This window comes from Aedes aegypti, chromosome 3, assembly GCF_002204515.2.
Source record: "Aedes aegypti strain LVP_AGWG chromosome 3, AaegL5.0 Primary Assembly, whole genome shotgun sequence".
NCBI lineage: Eukaryota > Metazoa > Arthropoda > Insecta > Diptera > Culicidae > Aedes > Aedes aegypti.
In genome coordinates, this window is record NC_035109.1 from 6,013,835 (window position 1) to 6,034,170 (window position 20,336).

The window sequence follows — 20,336 nt, forward strand, 5'->3', positions numbered from 1 at the left end:
ATTTTCTCAAAAATCCAAAAAAAATATGAACTGGAAAAAGTTTTCCACAAAATTTTCCACCGTTGGGAAAACTCGTAAAAAAATCCGGAAAAAACTATGCCCGAACTCGTGGAAAATTTTCAAAAAAATATTTTCGAGAAGGTAATTTTATAAGCTTTAATCACTGAAATTTTTGGAATGCACTTTTTTTCGTTTTAGAGTTATGGCCAATTTTGTGAAAAATGTCCAGATGTGCCATATAAGACTTTTCTTTGAAAAATCATAACTCAAGAACGAAACATTGTAGAAACAAAGTTTTTATATGAAAATTTAAACAAATTTTCTCAGAAATCCAAAAAAAAAATATGATCTGGAAAGAGTTTTCCACAAAATTTTCCCCCGTTGGGAAAATCCTAAAGAAAAGCTGGAAAATCTATCCCCGAACTCGCGGAACTTTTTTAATAAAATATTTTTAAGAAAGAAACTTTATAAACTTAAATTCTGGTAACTTTTAGGATGTACTTTTCTTTAGTTCCTGATCTATAGTCAATTTTGTAAAAAATGCAAAGATTTGCCATACATGCCTTTTCGTTTAAAAATCATGACTCAAGACTCGTCATGACTTGTCGAACCGGATTCAAATTATCTCAAAAATATGAAATTTTTGAAATATAATTTCCCCCGTTTCCCAGGACATTTTTCACTGTTTATGAAAACAAATAATGAAAACCCGATTATCTATTCCAGCTTTCAAACAAAGCGATCAATAAAATCCAATCCTACAATATTTTTCAATACGCTCATTTTTCGTTCCTAAAACATGATCAAATATTGCTAGGATGAGCTGTTTGAACCATATATTTACAAATTTATAAGTTCATAAACAAAATTTCTTAAGAACGAAACTACATAGAAACAAAGTTTTCTTCAATCAGAATGTAGGCAATTTTTTCCTGTTAGGTAACTACAAAATTGACAGTTAAATAAATGGGTAGACAATATGACAAATAGGTATTTACCAATTCAAGTTTAAAGCGTTGAAAGCGTTATTAATTTTTGGAAAGTGAAAAAAGTTTTCCCGAAGCTGTTGAAATGGACAAAGTTCAATATTACGAATACAATTCTTTATGCTGTAACCCCTTCGGACTGGACGGCCACAAATCAGTAAGGACAAATCTACGATCGATCAGCCAAGGCCTCATCAGTAAGCTTCATTCGAATGGAGTTCGGTGGATTATGGAAAAGATGAAAATTTGCATGAAGTGCTCCATTGCCGGTGACCAGAAGGCTCTCGTAACGGATCTTCCAGAAGTAATGGCGTTTAAGGAACAAGTTTCACCACTATCTTCGTTGGCGTCGCCAAAGGAAACTCCTTCCTCGGGTGAGTCAGTTGGTTCTATAAATAATGTACAAAAAATACAAGAGCTTGCTAAATTCTTGGAAATTTCTTTATAAGTAAAATCTTCACGTTTGGATGCTTCTAGTAGTAACTATCGCAATGCTTCTATGGACGAAATGTTCAATCAAATTTTGAGTAAAATAAAGACCTTCCTTTCCGCCTAATATTGTCGATGTTACAGAGGATTTTAATTCCGTTTTATTAAATTTGAACTCAGCTGTTACAAAAGCCGAACCTGACAAGCAAATTGAACTTCTAAAATTACTTCCTAGGAATTGGTCATATGCCAAAGTTAAAGCTCATTTTGACGTGTCTCAACACGTTATAACTGAATCAAAAAAATACAATTTAGGGATTCAACCACTTTCAAAAGTAGGACGACCCTCGCATGGATCAGATGTCCAAGACATAGTTTCAAATTTTTACCTAAGGGATGATATCAGTCGGCCATTTCCTGGCTTGAAAGATACCATATCTATTAAGTTACCCAATGGAGTACGCCAAAATGTTCAAAAACGCCTTTTGCTTGACCCTTTGGATACTTTATATTTATATTATACAATATTTGGAAACCTGTAAGAGTGAACAGGAATCTGTCTCATTCACATCGTTCTGGAAACTTGAACCAAAACAATGTGTTTATACAAAGGATTCATCGGCCATGAATGTTTGTGTTTGCATGATACATGAGAATATGAAATTCATGGTTGATGCATTGAAAAAAACTAATTACTTTGAAGTTCATAATACAGAAAAAAAACTTAACACCTTTTTGACTAGACAAATGATATGTCCAGATAGTACAGATGATTGTTACTTGAGGTCCTGTGAGGATTGTAAATTAAAGAAATTAGATTTTGTTGCCAATCGCTTAGATGAAAACAACGTTGAAGAAGTTAAGTATTGTTTTTGGATTATTTCTCCTCGTTGTGAAATTATCAACAAAGAGGAAAATGTAAATGATTTTATAGAAAACTTGAAAAATCTCACAGAGAAGTTTCTTGTGCATCAATTCAAAGTAGATAAACAAAATAAATTTATAAGAGCTAAAAAGGAATCACTAGTTGAAAACAAAGAAATAATGTGCCAGATGGATTTCGCGGAAAATTATTCGTGCGTGATACAAGATTCCATTCAAAGCCATTACTTTGTACGACCTCAAGTAACAATACATCCAATTATAATTTATTACAAAGACAAATCTTCGATCAAAGTCTTAAATTTTGTTGTAATTGCTGGCATAAAAAAGCATAACACGACATCAGTTTATGCTTTTCAAACAAAACTAATTTCAAGATTGAAAAATAAATTTCCTGAGCTTGAAAAAAACATTTATCTTTCTGATGGTTGCGGAGAGCAGTACAAAAATAAATCAAATTTCAAAAATGTATGCAACCATGAAAATGATTTTAAAATTAGAGCAGAATGGCACTTTTTCCCAACCTCCATGGAAAAGGTCCATGTGATGGTATCGGTGGCAATATTAAGCGAATGGCTAGAGATGCTAGTATTAGAAAGTCAGCGGAAATTAATAACGCCAAACAATTTTTTGACTGGGCTGTGTCGCAAAAGGTGAAAGACCAATTTAAAAAAGATTGGGAATTCATCTATGCAACTGAAAATGACTATTCAGAGGCTGAAAAATTACTTCAGGAGAGATTTTCTAACCTTGTTCCAATTACTGGAATTGGAATTCCATTTTTGCGAGTGAATTCTCAGATGCACATGAAAACCAAGAAAATACAGCATGCTTTGTTCTTAATACTACAAAGAAACGAAAATCTTCTGGGGGTAGCAACCAAAGGCGGTTGAAAAAATAGATAGTTTTAAGATAAAATGTAAGTTATGTACTGAATAATTGAATAAATAAAATTAAAGAAAAATATAAAAAGAATCTTATTTGTTCCATAGAAAAGAAAGAATCCCTTGGAATGGAAAAGAAACAACTTTTTCCAGTTCATATTTTTTTTTGATTTTTGAGAAAATTTGCTTAAATTTTCATATAAAAACTTTGTTTCTACGATGCTTCTTTCTTGAGTTATGATTTTTCAAAGTAAGTAGTGTCAAGGGAAAACAAAAATATTTCCACCTAAGTTTTCCGGAAAAATAGGCGACCCTGAATTTTTCTCATTTTTTTTTATTCATATATCCATGAGCCCTGCCTGTGGAAAAAGTTTCATGAAAATCTGAGACCCTTCGGCCCAATTTGTACGATAATAAAAAAAAAATCCCCTTTATTGAACATATTTTCAAAACATTACTAGTAAGCAGTTTTGCTCAGAAGAAATGCAGCTTGGATATTTACTTGGATATTGAAGGTGATTTTGCTAACACGTCTTTCAATGCCTTATTTGAAGCTATACGAAATTATAGGCTACCTACAATGATTACCAATTGGATTTACCCAATGATCAAAAACCGATATCTCTGCAAATCGGAAATTAAGTGTTTGCATCCGGAGAGTCCACAGGGAGAGTCTTATCACTTTATGGCTTTCGGTCAACGCCTAAACTTGGGGTCTAATATCCAAGATTACCTAATCAGGAGCTATTTTTCCATTTGCTTTCGTATATTATTAGCACTCTTGAATACCATAAGCTGGAAATTTCCAATATCAATTGACTTAAATTGATCATGGAGTGGCCATTTCTTCAAACACCACGAATCCCTCAGTCAGGATGAAAACATTCTCATCCAGAAATTACGACTTCCAGGATTTCAACTTCTTGATGGACATCCGCTTGAAGCGTGACATTGTCGACAGAATGTCGTGATCCTTGCTCTCGTCGTCACTGAGAGTCTCCCCCTCGGAATGCACCTCCCGACGGTTGCTAGACTTGGATGTAGCGTTGCTGCTACTGCTGGTACTCGAAAACGAAGTGTCCTTCTCCGAGTTGTACTTATGCCGCCCGCCGGATCCTCCACCTCCCGAAGCCCCAGACGCGGAATTGCGGGAGTGCTTCGGCTTCGTCCCCAATGCAGCCGCATCCGCAGAGCGGCATTTGACCCGGGACGTCGTTGGATCGCTGAGCGCCACCTGGATCGGAGACTTTGAGGCCAATGAGTGCACCGAAGTGGACGACGAAGACGATCCCCGACTGATGCTGAAGCCTCTGCTGATCTTCTCGATCGGCAGTATCGTTTTACGGATCGTTGAAGGCGTGAGTTGACTTCGCTCGTGAATGACGAATCGTCCGATCGATTTCCAATTCGCTTGCGTTGTATAGACATTTTCGTCATCTAACAGAATTCGCTGCATTGTATCATTGCTTTTGTTGCTGTAGTTCAATTCTTCAACTAGCACAAAGTTGTTGGGGTTATCGAGGCGGCGCGCTTTCAACAGAGCTTGAGCGAGAACATCTTGCGCAGTAGATTTGATTGGTACTCGAAGAATTGCGTACGGTATGTCATGTGATACGTTGAACACGCAGACCAGAAAATTGTCCACATTTTCTAGAGCTAACGGGTCATCTACCGTGGGTCCAGCGCCCGGTACTCCGGATGATGTCTCATCGTTTGCCGTGGCGGTTGCTATCGAGGCTCGTCGGGCATCTGCCGTTCGACGAATCGATGTTACCCACGCTCGACTGCTTGGGTCGTTCCCTATCCGTTTCAGTATGAACCTTCCGTCACCTCTCCAGCTGGCCTGCGATTGCAACGGTTTCTCTACCATGTCCAACACCCTCTGCGTTGGTGGATATCGTTTGTCCTTCTTCTCCCATCCTGTATAAACTTCCTCTATCAATATGTAGTTGGCAATATCGGTTCTCGGTTTTCGCATTTTCTGCAGCACCATCATGAGAACGTCTTTCGTTGTGCATTCTTGAGTAATTTTGAGAATTGTAAATGGATTGTTAGGTACCGCGTCGTAAATAGTACAAAAGAACGTTTTACGCTTCAACAAAGGAACTTTACTTTCCAAAATGGGCTCATTATCTTCGAATTGCTCCTTCCTGTTTGCAGTTCGTAGCTGCTGAAGATATTGTTCGTCAATCTCCCCGTACGATCTATCTAAACCTTCTTCCTCGACTCGGGTATAAACGAATAATGATGCCATATTCAAGGGTTGATTGATCGGAGACCGCAACCGCACGTGTCTGTAACCAGGCCTAAAGCATTTGAGTGATATCACGCGTTGCGCCACAACTACCGATTCCGACTCATACACGGTAAACTTCAGGAACGCCAAGTCGTGGAACATTATTTTGAAGAAGAAGGTTTCGTTCCAAACTGGATTGAACAGATTGTGTTTCACCGGTTTCGTTCGCCGTCTTCCGCAGTCGATAGGAATCCCAAGAAGTTCTATTTCCACATGAATCACATTCCCACCCGTGACATGGTTCAAATATTGCCCGGACACCACGTTGATCACTAGTTGCGTTACGTGCAGTCCATCAAATTCCTTTTCCAAAGGATTGAATCGCCTGTACATAAGATGTGACCTGTTCCACAGTACATCCGGCTTGCGAACGTACCCACAACTGTTGTTTTCCTCGAACATGGCTTTATTGATATGCATGGGCATGTCCTCCGTTTGGTAATTCAGAGCAACCATTTGAAACCCAAACGACCAGAAGAACACCGGATTGAAGTTAGACGAGTCAATTCGCAGTCCCGCTGGATAGGTCCTCATCAGTTGGGTTTCGGTGTGTGCAATCAGTCCCAAAGGATCTTTCCTGCAGAGTTTCTTGGCGCTAGCTTCGTTCAGCGATGAACATTGGTAACAGGGATGGTTCGCGTTTGGCATGGTTCGTGTTCGCGCAGGAGTCGGTAGAACACTCTCACTTCCGCTGATGCTTGATGTGTCGTAGCTGAGAGATAGATTATCCGATAAGTGACCAGATGATGGAAGGCTTAGTGTGTCTCCCGAACTGTTCTTCAAGATGCTTCCCACCGTCACCACACTTCCACTGGTTTTGAGCGGTTGTCGCGGATTGGCACGCATTGAGTTGTGTGGACTGTACGGATTGAGTCCTCGGTACTTTATTGCTTGGATGTAGATCACCAAATCCGAGAGCTCGCGAGCGATTTGATTGCTACGCTTCCGGGATCGATCGTCGGATTGATGGTGCTGCTGTTGCTGTGGTTGGATGAGCTGTTGATGCTGCTGTTGCTGTTCGATGCGTTGCCGTGTCGGTGTAGAAACATTCGCGTGGGACACACTATGTCTAGACTTATCATCTATTGATCCCCAGTTTACATGATATGTTTTTTCTGAAAGTAAAAAATGGAAAGGGATGTAGTAAATGTAGTAAACTATGATTCCGAATAACAGACTGTTAATTATATCTTTTCAGCTTGAACTTCATGGTTAATCGTATGACATTTACACCTCACATGTATGACGTGTGTGGATACTCGAGTTATCAGTAATAACGAATTGGTTACCACAAATTCCATAAATCGACACTTCCTAACTATAGTAAACAATAGTTTGAACCTTGATTTTACCTTTAACCCTGAATCGAAACGGTTGGTACGGTTGTCCCCGTTTCTTCCTTTCTGAATTGAAAATATTATGGCTATCAGTTTATTCATGCGTGAGTAACCTGATCGTCATGATTTTTATCAATTATCTTCAACCCCAAAGTCTGCACAGTGGGCCTGGCCATTTTAATATTTGTATCATATCTATGATATTCTGCAAATATTAATGCTGACACGAAAATACCTGAAAAAAATAGGTATTTCCTGGATGCTTTTCAATATTGGCTGTGCAATCGCTTAGATTAGATTAGATTAGATTAGATTAGATTAGATAGTAAACAATAGTTTGAACCTTGTTGAAAATCTCTGGTAATAATAAAATACTTCTACATACAGTGGCCCAATTTCATATTCGTACGGGGGACTGTTTTCACATCAAGCTGATAAAAAACTATTATATGATACAATGAGCTTCGAATACTTTATCAATAATGAAGGTCATAGGTGTCATCTATAGTTCAACAATCAAGAACAAATTTCTATTTACATTTATCTTATACATAATGGAAAAGTATTGAACTCGTGTCTGAAAATGACCCAATTCCGTATTAGTAGGGGGAAGTCCTCTATGCCCGGACAGTTTGAATTTTCAAAAAAGAATAATGATATAAAGATTTCAGTATTCCAGGATTACACATTTTTGCAGTGTATGCCAACTACGACGTTTTCATGTCCAAACGTAAACAAACAGTAAGTAAGTTTTGCATGAATCACAATGCAAAATTTATTAGAAAATGTAGAATTTCGAAGAAAAGCAACCTTTTTTGTAAAACATTGCAAGTCCTCTATGGCCGGATAGTAAAAATGTTAAGCTAATAACTGGGATCTAATTTATTATTCACTTTTTCATAATTTTGGGGTACAAAAAATAAACAGCAACACAAGTAAAGCATAAACAACAACACTTTCGGTCCTTGGAGGCCTTATAAAGTGCTGTCAATATGATGCTTTTAAGGCAAATGAGCGTACGTGAAGCCACAAGATATGATGTAGGTACAGTCATCTCTCCATAATTCGATAAAGAAGGGACCATCGAGTTAGGGAGATATCGTGTTATAGAATAATAAAACAATGCAAATATGCGATTCATGGGACCATCGAGGTAGCCATGAACACCAAATTTTACTATAAACGCGTTGAATTCTCGAAGACATTTTCATCTGAATACGAGCAACCGCTTATGCAACATAGACGGCGACATATGGCGAATCGATCTATGACGCCGATCAAGAAGGAGTTTATGGAACTGACCTATGATCTCGCTAATATGCTTCATACGTTGTACATCATGCAAAGATTGAACCCACAAGGCGTGTGCTGACATACGAAGCACCTCTTGGCCTTTCTGTGCGTTTGGTGTAAACTTTGATGGTGAAAATCATAGTGTCCGGCCATAGAGGACACATTTCAGTGCACACCAGTTTTGGTACATAATGTAATCCGTCATAAAAATTAATTGTAAAGGTTCATTTTTGGTCTCATTTGAGTTTTTACTTAAAATAATGTGATTGTTTTATACTGTACAAAAATTAACGGTAAAACTAATGTAGATTTTGAAATATTACCAAAAAACCTAACCTACACCTATTAAAATCAAGCATATAACATTAAAAATATAATTTTAATTATCTCTTTGATTTCTCAGGTCCTTGATTACGTTGTTCAGATGAAGTAGAGTACATTTGGAAAACTTAAAGCGGACATATATGAAACTTATGTAAAATTATCAAAAATACATTTTCTTTCAATAAATGCTGTTATAAGGTCCTAAAATTTCAACAATAACGTTCATATTTTTAGATGGACCCATTCTCAAAATTATATTCGGGAGCACTGAGAATTTTTATTGAAATATGTTCAGTTTACACACATCATAAGCAGTTTTTTTTATCGTTTTTGAGTTCAGAAAATTGTAATATCACTAAGGGCCGGCGATGAGGGCAGGATCAAACATGTCGCGCATCGGTCGAGTAAAGTGAAAAAGTGCCGCGTACGATTAGTTCTTTTTGATCTTTCGACGTTGACGCTAGCTCGCCAAGAAAGCCCGAGCAGTCGTCAGTTGTTTTCCCTGTTGGGTCGCGCGCCTATTTTCTCTGAGTGCTTTTATATAGCCGAGCAAACGAGTGAAGCTGAAAGTGGATTGTTGCTGCTCAAGGATGACGGATCAATTGGTGAGCTCGTTTCATGTTACTATTTATAATCTATAAAATATGTATGACTGCACCTTTAATCGTTACAACGGTGAGACGTAAATATGATTTTTCAACAAACTATGAAAGGTTCGTCACTGTGAATGTCGACATAAACTCTGATTCATAAATTATTTGTGTCTAAATTTTTTTTTCAAAATACCTTTTTCCTTTTACCTTTAGTTTTGTTATTAAAAAAAATTTTGAATGGTTCGACACTACGAGTGTAGACTTGCGAAAGGTTCACTTTATTCAACAAACTTTGAAAGGTTCGTCACGTCAAGTGTCGGCATAATTTTTCTCCACATAGATATTGTTCATATGAAATGAAAATATTATATTTACATATAAGCATGTTTAAATCTCACAAATAATTATTTATCATGGTCTAATCGCTTATCAAAGTGAATTCTGTGACCCAACGATCCTCCCCATTAACAAACATCCCTCCCAGTAACTATTGTGGAGATGCAGAGGCAAACACGTTCTCCAAATAGCAAAGGTTACACACTAACATTCCTTCCCCCAATCCTACCTGACTGCAAGGACGTGGCCGGCGCCGTTATTGACCATGTATAAATAGAGGCACTGAATTATGCACACTGAAGAAGATTATGGCCAATCCCAGCCGAACTTCTAGTTGATTCTTTGTGCATTTTCACTGACTTCGGTCAATCACTAAAAAGCAACCATTGATATGTGTAGTCAGTCTAAGCTAAGCTAAGCTAAAATTGTAATGTCACAACTTTAAAGCTCTTTTCGAATGTTATTTTAAATCAATGTAACCCAATTTTTGTTCTAAGCAATAGATAAAGGTTAATTATAAGCTTGTCTGTAGAAAGAATGACAACTACGAACTTTCTTTTACAATAAACCACCTTGTACCATGCTGATTTTACCTTCAAACGATTGATGTTATCTCTATATTCAATTATCTTTGAATTCTTATTCAAATTACACACAAAAAAGGACCATGTTTCGAAATTTATTGATTTTATAATTAAAATACAACATTAATCGAATGAGTAGAGAGCATTGATATGCTTTTCCTAAAATATACCATTTTGTTTTCATCATTATGCGTTGCGATTACGGCAACAATATTTCTATCATCAGTCTTTATGATAATGTTTGATAGCAAAATGTAAAATAAGAATAATAATTAGGCAATATTTCAATAGGAACATAAATCATGGATCATGTGTTTCTACTTAAAAGCCAAACTGAGGGAAAATGGTTAAGTCTTTTGGTTTGGGTTTAGTTATAAATGGTATACCAACCAAGAATCCGAAGTATAGGATGCCGATATCCACATGTAGCTACTTTAAAACTGATTATAAGTTTTTGAAACTTGTTCAGTAATCGCAGCTATTATTCCTAAGGAAGTGGTGTTTAAAAAATATGTTAGTTGTACGACTTACTAGGTTTTTTTTAGCAAAAAACATAAAAAACGTTGTATTTTTGTTCAATTTACTAAATGTTTATTTAGAGTACATTTGGACAACTTATAAGCAATCATATATGAAACTTAATGTTTGCTTATAAGTTGTCCAAATGTACTCTACTACATCTGAACAACGTAATGAAGGACTTTAGCAATAAAATTGATCAGTAAAATTAGGTTTTGAATGTTGTATGTTCGATTTTTAATAGGTGTACGAATATGGAATTGGGTCAATTGGGTCCTAAAATGTTTAATGAATTCTTGTTTTTATTTAATAATACGAAAGAGCATGTTATTGCAACTAATTTAGCAAGTTTTCCAGCTCAAATAAAGGCTATAACATTTTTAAACTTCAATTTTAAAAATGGTTCCAAATATGAACCTTGACACTTGTGCTCTTGTTTGACATTCACTTTTTCGACAAAAATGCCACAGGGCATATAGTTTTAACACTGGGGTTGTTCCTATCTGACATTTCGGAAGGGACACGGAAAACAAAATATACCCAACATTTGAGTTTAAACCAAAGGGTGTGACAAAATCTCAAAAATCTTAAAAAAATGTTTTTTTGTGCTTAAACCAATGAAAATTATTTAAAAATTGAGTAAACATGTGTTTCTGCCCTAAACTTAAGCGTTTGGTACTAAAATTGAGACAGGGCTTTAGGACCCTATTTCAGACAAAAATTCAATACTTTTCCATTATTTTAAAAATGAATATAAATGGAAACATTTGTTGATTGTCGAATTATAGATGACACTTGTGACCCTCATTATTGATAAAGTATTTGAATCTTAATATATCATTTAACAGTTTTTAACAACTTGATGTGAAAACAGTGCCCCGTACGAATATGAAATTGGGCCACTGTACAATAAAATCAGTAAATATTACTCATTGGTTGCTGTTGATCATAGAGATCTTGGAAACTTCAACTTCATGATAATTTGAATGAGCTTGGCTCCATGGCAAATAACATTTTGAAAAGAAAAAAAGTTTTCTTATGCAAATCAATTAAGTAGCAAAATGGTCAGAGTTTAAAGTTCAAACACGGCAAAAAAAAAAAATGTTGCCATGTCGTTAAGAGTCAAAATGTGATATCATTCGAACTAGTGTTGGCTCTGTAGATTTCAAATTACATATATTACTGAGGATTGGGAAGTACCGTCGATCAAGGTGACAATAAGTGTAGGGGAGAAACTAGATCACAACGGAAAAATATAATATATGAAATATTTCAGCAAATAACGCAGATATTACTGAAATTCATAATTCATATGAAAGGGAACATACTATTATACATGATTAACCTTTACGTTACCGGTCTCCGACAAGGCATTTTCAAACAGCTGCCATTTCGTCAATGTTCAAAACATACCGTGCGACGTCTCAATCTTCATGAATTCGGGAGAACATTTCAATAAAGGAATAATAAACTAAATTTCAATAGATTTGGCCACTCCAGAGCACGTGACACCTGGTTCCGCCAGGGCCTCTTTGAGGACATTTCCTTTTTTTGTCGGAAACATACCGTGGACGTATCAATCTTCGTGAATTCGGGGGAACATGTCAATAAAAGAAGAAACACTCCGGTACAAACAGATGTGGCCACTTCAGACCCTGGCACAGGTTCCACGAGGGACTATTTGGGGACATTTCCGTTTTATGTCCAAAATATACCGTGTGACGTCTCAATCTTCTTGAATTCGGAAGATCATGTCAATAAAGGAAGAATAAACTAAATATCCATAGATGTGGCCACTCCACGACACCTGACACAGGTTCCGCCAGGGTCGCTTTGAGGACATTTCCGTTTTTTGTCGGAAACATACCGTGCGACGTCTCAATCTTTTTGAATTAGAAAGAACATATCAATGAAAGAAGAAAACCATGGTACAAGCAGATATGGCCACTCCAAATGTCCTGGCACAGGTTCCATGAGGGCTTCTTGGAGCACATTTCCGTCCAAAAACATACCGTGCGACATCTCAATCTTTATGAGTTCTGAAGAACTTGTCAATACATGAAAAATAAACACGAAATGGAAGATTTGGCCACTTAAGAGTTTCTGGCACAAGTTCCACGAGGACCTTTTTGAGGACATTTCTGCTTTTTGTCCAAAATATAGCATGCGACGTCTCAATCTTTGTGAATTGGAAGGTTGTAGGACATTTCCCAGAAAGTCAAACCCCAGAACGTCATTCCCCAGAATGACGTTCCCCAGAAACCCATTTCCCAGAATGGGACATTTCCCAGAAATCCATTCCCCAGAATAGGACATTCCCCAGAAAACCATTCCCCAGAATGGGACATTCCCCAGAATCGTTTTTATACGTTTTTAAAGAGTGGGAAAAAATTGGTTATTCAGTTTTTTTTGTCGTTAAAAAATGTACCTACTGAATTGATTCGAATTCCCAGAAGCTTCGAAAACCTTTTAAACGGCGAGTGTTTGCTTCCCTTGTCTCAGGCAAACCATCTAAGCGGCCGTCCATAAACCACTTGGTCATCCATGGGGGGGCATGGTTTGGCCAAAGGCACGTTTGTACGGACAAAAGATTACGAAGGGGGCAGGAGGTGGTTCTGAAAATCCAAAATGAATGACTACGTGATACATCGGCAGACCTAACCGAAATCTTAAGGGAAAAATGCTGTTTAACAATTTTACATCTACTTAACATAATTGTACTACTGTTATTTACCTAAATATCATTTCCCGGAATGTCACCTCTCCGAATGAGTCGTTTCCCCAAAAGACATTTCCCTGAATGACTCGTTTCCCTGAAAAATGATGCAGTTCAAACAGGTGCAAGAATAGTCTTGAAGGACTGGGCGCTGAACTAGAATGAATGGTAAGCAATTAAAAGAAGAAGACAACATAGATTACCCGAGTAGCACATATGTTATAATAGAGGCAGAATAACTCTTATATGACCAGATCCGGTCGTATAAGAATTATTTTGCCTCAATTATAACATGTGTGTTACTAGGGTATAACGTCATCCTCGACTGAACACATCTTGCCAAAAATGCCGATGATGGTGAAACTCTAAAGAAAAGCCAATGATGTGAAGAAGGGTGCATATCAGATGACCAAAGACAAGAGATATTTTCCATCGTTCATCACTTTGAAACATTAAAAGTTATGACAATTATAAGAGCTAAAAACTTTTCGGGAACTAGGCTATTCGGGGTAACGGGTTGTTCAGGACAATGGCATTCTGGGAACTGGCGTTCGGTAAAACGACATTTGGGGAACCGACATTCGAGGAAAAGTAGCAAAACCATTTAAGATAAGCTGCTCTTACGTATGTTTTATGATCAAACTTTTATTTGTGTTTTATGATCAAACTTGATCCAAGCTATTGGATTTTGTTTTGTTTTCAATGTTATTCTTCCTTCTTTTTGAACTGGCTGTTCTTTCTAATTGTATTTTCAAAGGGTGATTTGTATACAAAATAAATTGATGAAATTTGTTTTTCTGCTTTCATAGAATATTCTCCCTTCTTTTGAACATATGCTGTTCTTCCTAGGTTTATTGTCTTTGTAATTATGTAGATTAATGGAATATCATGGAAAATATCTCTTGTCTTTGGTAATTTCCTATCATAGCAAAACTAAAGCTGCAAAAGATCATAGTCTTTGTGCACTAGGGTGGCCCATATTAATCAGACTACAATAAAATACTGTAAACATTTGAACAAAGTCCATCAACTCTAAGGAGGGACTAAACGTGCTTGAAGTTTGTAAGGAGAAAATCGTCAAAAATATATAAAAATTGTCCAAACGGTTCGAATTACATTTCTGACCATAGGTGGCGCTGGATTTGATGAATTTCTATAATTATGGATTTTAATATTCTCCAGTGAAAAATTAAAAGACTGCAACAAACCTGTCGTTAAAAAAATACGAAAATGTTTTACCTATGAAAACTATAATTTGGTTTTCCTCGAATTTTGCAGTTAAATGCGTTCACAATTTACTATTAACCCTTTAACTGGATTTTAACACCCCAAAAATCTTTTGTTTTTTTCTGGGTAATGTCCCATTCTGGGGAATGGCTTTCTGGGGAATGTCCCATTCTGGGGAATGGATTTCTGGGGAATGTCCCATTCTGGGGAATGGCGTTCTGGGGAAGGTCGTTCTGGGGAACGTCATTCTGGGAAATGTCGTACAATCAATTGGAAAGTACGATTGTACGACATTTCGCAGAATGACGTTCCCCAGAACGACATTCCCCAGAACGCCATTCCCCAGAATGGGACATTCCCCAGAAAAAAAAATAGCAAGAGATCTTTGAGGTGTTCAAATCCAGGAAAATGGTAAATAGTAAATAGTGAATGCATCTAACTGGAAAATTCGAGGAAAACCATAATTTTCATAGGTAAAACATTTTCGTATTGTTTTTTATTTTTAAGTCCTACCTTTCGGTTTGTTGCAGTCTTTCATTTATTGAATGGAGAATCTTTAAATCAAAAAATCTTTAAAATTAAACACCTATGGTCGGAAATGTGATTCGAACCATTTGGACGATTTTTATATTTTTTGACGATTTTCTCGTCGAAAAAGTTAAAACTTAGCGTGACATAATATGTGTACCATCCTTAATAATTTAGACAATAAACCTAGGAAGAACAGCATATGTTCAAAAGAAGGGAAAATATGCCATGAAAGCCGAAAAACAAATTCCATTAATTTACTTTGTGACATATTACACTACACCAATCTCCCTTTGAAAGTACAATTAGAAAGAACAGCCAATTTTGAAAGAAGGAAGAATAACTATGAAAACAAAAAAAAACAATAGCTTTGATCAAGTTTGATCATAAAACACAGTATGGCATATGTAGGAACAGCTTATGTTAAACGGTTGAGCTACTTTTCCTCGAATGTCGGTTTCCCAAATGTCGTTTCCCCGAACGCCAGTTCCCACAATGCCAGTACCCCGAACAATCCGTTTCCCCGAGTAGCCTAGTTTCCGAAAAGTTTTTAGCTTTTATAATTACCATAACTTTTGTGTTTTGAGGTGGTAACGAACCGGTCATCTAATATGCACCCTTCTTCACTTGATTGGCGGTTCTTTCGAGTTTCACCATCATTGGCATTTTTGGCAAGATATATTTAATCGATGATGACGTTCAAATCTATATTATCTTCTTCTTTTAATTGCTAATCATTCATTCTAGTTCAGCATCCAGTCCTTAAAGACTATTCTTGCACCTGTTTGAACTGCATCACTATTCGGGGAAACGGGTCATTCGGAGAGGTGGCATTCAGGGAAATGATATTCAGGGAAACGACAGTAGCACAATTATGAAATTAATTAAGACACAATTAAGAAAATTTTTAAACAGCCTTTTCCTCCTAAGATTATGGTTGGGTCTGCCGATTAACCACTTAGCCACAAAACCACCTCTTTCCCCCTTCGTGATTTTTTGACCGTACAAACTTTTTTAAATTTGTATGCCACCTCCCTTCCATAGAAGACCAAGTGATTTATGGACGGCAGCTTAGATGGTTTGCCTGAGAAAAAGAAAGCAAACACTCGCCGTTCAAAAGATTTTTTAACTCAATTCCGATTTTATTCGCTTGAGATCCATAATAATGAATTTGACTAAATAATGTTTTGGGTGAATTGACGTCTGTGTCAGGAATTCGAAGTTTCTGAGAATTCGAATCAAATCAGTAGGTACATTTCTTAACGACAAAAAAAATTAAACTACCATTTTTTTTACTCTTTACAAACGTATAAAACCCATTCTGAGGAATGTCTTATTCTGGGGAATGGTTTTCTGGGGAATTTCCCATTCTGGGGAATGGGTTTCTGGGGAACGTCATTCTGGGGAATGTCGTTCTGGGGTTTGACTTTCTGGGAAATGTCCTACAACCGGAAAGTACATGACAATAGAAAAAGGATCAACTAATTATCAACTGATGTGGCCACTCCATAGCTCCAAGCACAGTTTCCGGAAGGGCATCCTTGGGGACATTTCTGTTTTATATCCAAAACAAACCGTGTGACGTGTAAATTTTCGTGAATTCCAAAGAACATGTCAATTAATGAAGTATGAACTAGGTATCAACTAATTAGGTCACTCCTAAGCACCTGGAACCAGGAGCAAGGCCTCTTAGGGGACATTTCAGTTTCATGTCGAAAACCTATTGTGCAACATTTTAATCTTTAGCTTCATGAATTCGACAGAACATGTCAAGTAATGAGGCTATTCCTTCACCCTGTGTTTCCACTCCTGAGCATCACGTTCAGGTTCCAGAAAGGCCTATTATGGCATTACCGTTCTTTGAAGGAAAAAATATGTCAATAAATGAAGAATGACCTCGCTACCAACAGATCTGGCTACTCCGCAAGGAATAGATTTCGCCGAAAACCTTTTTTGAACTGTAGATATCTTTTTCTTATTTAAGACTGTTCCGAAGCCTCTATAATTATAACAACCAAAACTGCATTATGCTCAATGAATTGTATCAATCTTTTATGCTTCAAATGGTTTAGCTTTTCCACAAAACAGTAATCCGTTAAGAATAATTCGTACAGAAAACATATTGTTCAATACCTCTAGCTATGTGAAAAAATATGGGGGAGTCTTAAAAAATGCAGCATTTCGTTACTGATCAGATCTGACCTTAGAGCGTGCATAAGAGGTAATAGTATTCATTTAGAAATTTTTAATTACATTAATACTAAGGTTTCTATTTCCACCCAGCATTCAAAGAGAAAAATGTTCTGTGAATTACACAACAAATCATACAAAGAAGTATTATATAAATTTAACATATTTTTTTTTCTTCCATTACAGGTTCCAGTTGCCTGAGGTAAGTCCGCAATTCATATAATATCAGCTTATTTTCCTGGTGATGAAGAAAATTATTACAAGCGAACACACCAACGAATGAAGTGTATCTATTTTTAAATTCCTGCAAAAAAACAATGTGAACTATATGGGAAATTAACCAACTTATGTAATTGGTATTTCATCATTTTCCTTTGGTTACTTTTCAAGGACAATTTATAGATTAATACAGGTAGAAATCTCAGCAGAATATTATGGGCCAATTTCCTAAATAAATCTTTGGAGATTCGGAGAAGCAATATCGATCATTTTTTTAAGTCGAATCTTATAAACAATAATTTTAAGAATTCTTGCAAACTTCTTTGAGTAATTGATATAACTGAAAGAATTTTTTTTTGGTCTCCAGGGTAACTTATTAAGGTGAAGATGCATCGGTGCCAAACCTCTAATTTTCTAGAGTACAAATCTAGAGAAATCGAGAGAACTAGAAATTTTATTTTGATCGATTGGTCATCCCCTGAGACGGGACTCGCAAAGTCGTAATTTTTAGGTTTTCTTTATTCTACTCTATGTTTACAGCAAGCCGTTCAAACCCTGACATGAACATCTCAGCAAAAAATATTGCGTTTGCATCACACCGGAGCTTTTGAGAGCCAAGGAGAAAGAATGTGTTCATAAAAAATGTTATGTTGCTATAGTAGTAATGTTCACATTCCATGGATTTCATTAGACTATTCTAGAACGTGAATCTAACTTAATTTTATTAATATTTTGCAACTTACCATCAATATTGTCAAAATCGTCATCATCCTCGTATTCATCGTCGCTGAATTCTTCGTTGAGGGAGCTACCGCTAGTGTTTGATATAATTGAACTCGCTCTACTGGAGAGATTTGATTGTTTGTACGTATTCTGACGGCTGTAAAGTCGACACCTCATGTTAGTTTAGGTTTGCAATGGTCGAAATGGTTAAATTAACTTACGTCAAACCAGTTGAGAGCGTGGCTGGCACTTCTACTATCAGTTTTTTGTTTTTGATCAGAATTTTGTGTTTCAGTGATAGAGGTGAGGGCAGATATGGTTCGTCTGTGTAGTCCTGATCGAATAGAAAATTTGTAACTAGTTTCTCTCCAAAAATGGCCTGTTTGAAAGAAAATTCACTATTTAAGTCTTGAAGCAACTTTAATGATTTTTTAATAAAATTACTTGAAAAATAGCGGCCATTCTCTGCTGCTGCGTTACCGAGCAGTGGTTTTCTATCGATAAAATGACCGGATATGCAGACTGTACGAAGGCTGATTTGTTTATTGCTTCTACAACTGCTCGGAATGGAATCTTAGTGGTGAACGTATGTCCATGGTAAATGACCGGTGTTCCGTCATCGCCATCCCAGCAGTCCAGTTCAACGCATCGAGCACCTAATTAAAGAATTTTGGAAATAATTACCACGAAAATTGGAATAAGATTTGAGCATTAACCTGTCAACAGCACTTGGCTGTATAGTTCTACAGAACTTTCACCTTTCAGTTGATGCCCGGTTAAGTACGTATTATGAGACGATGCAATGTAATACTGCGACAGAGGCAAGTTCATGTAGGTACTTTCAGGCATTAGCTCACTGAGAAACGCATAGTTATCCTTGTCCATCATGTACCGAGCAAAGCCTTCGAAGCTCATACAGTTTTCGATGCGGTGGGCAGCTTCTGGCTCGTGCCGCTAAATGGTCGAGAGAAGAGAATTCAGAACAGAAGAATGAAAAAACATCAGCACATCCGGTTTTGGTAACTATTAATGGAAAAGGCGGCATATAGCAAAGCGTGGAGGGAAATGAAATTTACTTGTATAATTGCTTTCACATCCTCGTCGCTCAGCAGTTCCATCTGGCGAGTTTCGAGAAATTTTTTCAACGTTGCTATCGTTATCACTTTGTTGTTGCACGACAGGAAATCGCTGCTCGCTGCTATACTGGAGGCGGCAATAGCGTCAAAGTGTTTTTTCCTCGTGTGTTTCGTGTCCGATAGGTCCAAGTCGAGCGAACAGTTACGCGTCAGAAGGCCTGTAATTTAAAAGGGAGAAATATGTTTCAATCAAGAGATAATACATCTTTCAATAATAAAATATGGGTATTTCGTTTCCAAATCATTTGATCCAATTTAGAGATTTTGAGATCGAAAGTTTAACAAAAATTGCTTTCCAAATTTGATTTTCCCATTTGAACTGTTTTGAAATTTATCACCATTGTGGATTACTATTGGAACCTTTAACTGATTCCTTGCGAATTACTCTGTGAATTATGATCAGAAGGATTGTTGTATTGAAATTGTGATTTGGTACTTCAAAAGTTAAATAGTTGTATAAAAAATGAATTTCTGATCCGTAAAGCGTTACAGCGATTGAAGACGGAGTTGGTGGTCTAATGGCCACCGCTTCTGCTTCATAAGCAGAAGGTCATGGGCCCGTCCCTTTTCTCGTAGTTGGTAGTTGTATGTATCACTCGCTTCTATCTTCCATTCTTAATCTATCACCGTTAATCTATTCGGTCATAGCATTTGCTAGAACCAGAGACGGACAATAAAAAAGTTTCCCTGCGCTTTCATTTTTCCATCATTATAGCACGCTTTTCCTTACGCTTGACACATACACAGTCTGATAACCAAACAGCAATCCTCTCTGTGATAAAATAACCACCCCTGCATCTTCCCGCATGAACTGGCGTAGATGCAGGGGTATATCCGGTCTACTGTGGGCCAGTTTAAAATGCATAATCAATTTCTTCCCCTTCCCATCATTGGTATGCATCCTGACGTGGCAGGAGCCATTGTTGCCTAGAAATAGAAGATCACCAGCACTTATACACCGAGGGTGTGACAGTTCCAAGCAGTCATCTGATTGGTTCTTTGTGTAAGTGCAGCTGATCTGATTATAGTAGATCAACAACTACGGGCAACCAATCAAGCTCATGCTCATAAAGCGTTATAGCGATTGACTTAGATAAATGAGTTAAATGAAAAAAATGACGTCTTCTGTGGGAA

General features: G+C 36.9%; 1 protein-coding gene across 4 annotated transcripts in view; it reads right to left on the reverse strand.

The window, feature by feature from the left end:
- Positions 1-3,946: 3,946 nt before the first annotated feature.
- The window catches only part of LOC5570306 (1-phosphatidylinositol 4,5-bisphosphate phosphodiesterase epsilon-1), a 145,793-nt gene continuing 129,403 nt past the window's right edge, over positions 3,947-20,336 (reverse strand). For all 4 annotated transcript variants that reach the window (XM_021854288.1, XM_021854286.1, XM_021854285.1 and 1 more), the window contains 6 exons: positions 19,143-19,360; positions 18,783-19,020; positions 18,511-18,722; positions 18,288-18,445; positions 18,087-18,223; positions 3,947-6,592 (listed from right to left, as the gene is read on the reverse strand). In XM_021854288.1, the coding sequence (XP_021709980.1) occupies positions 4,080-6,592; positions 18,087-18,223; positions 18,288-18,445; positions 18,511-18,722; positions 18,783-19,020; positions 19,143-19,360 (3,476 nt within the window). In that variant the 3' untranslated portion in view covers positions 3,947-4,079. The remainder of the gene's footprint in view (positions 6,593-18,086; positions 18,224-18,287; positions 18,446-18,510; positions 18,723-18,782; positions 19,021-19,142; positions 19,361-20,336) is intronic.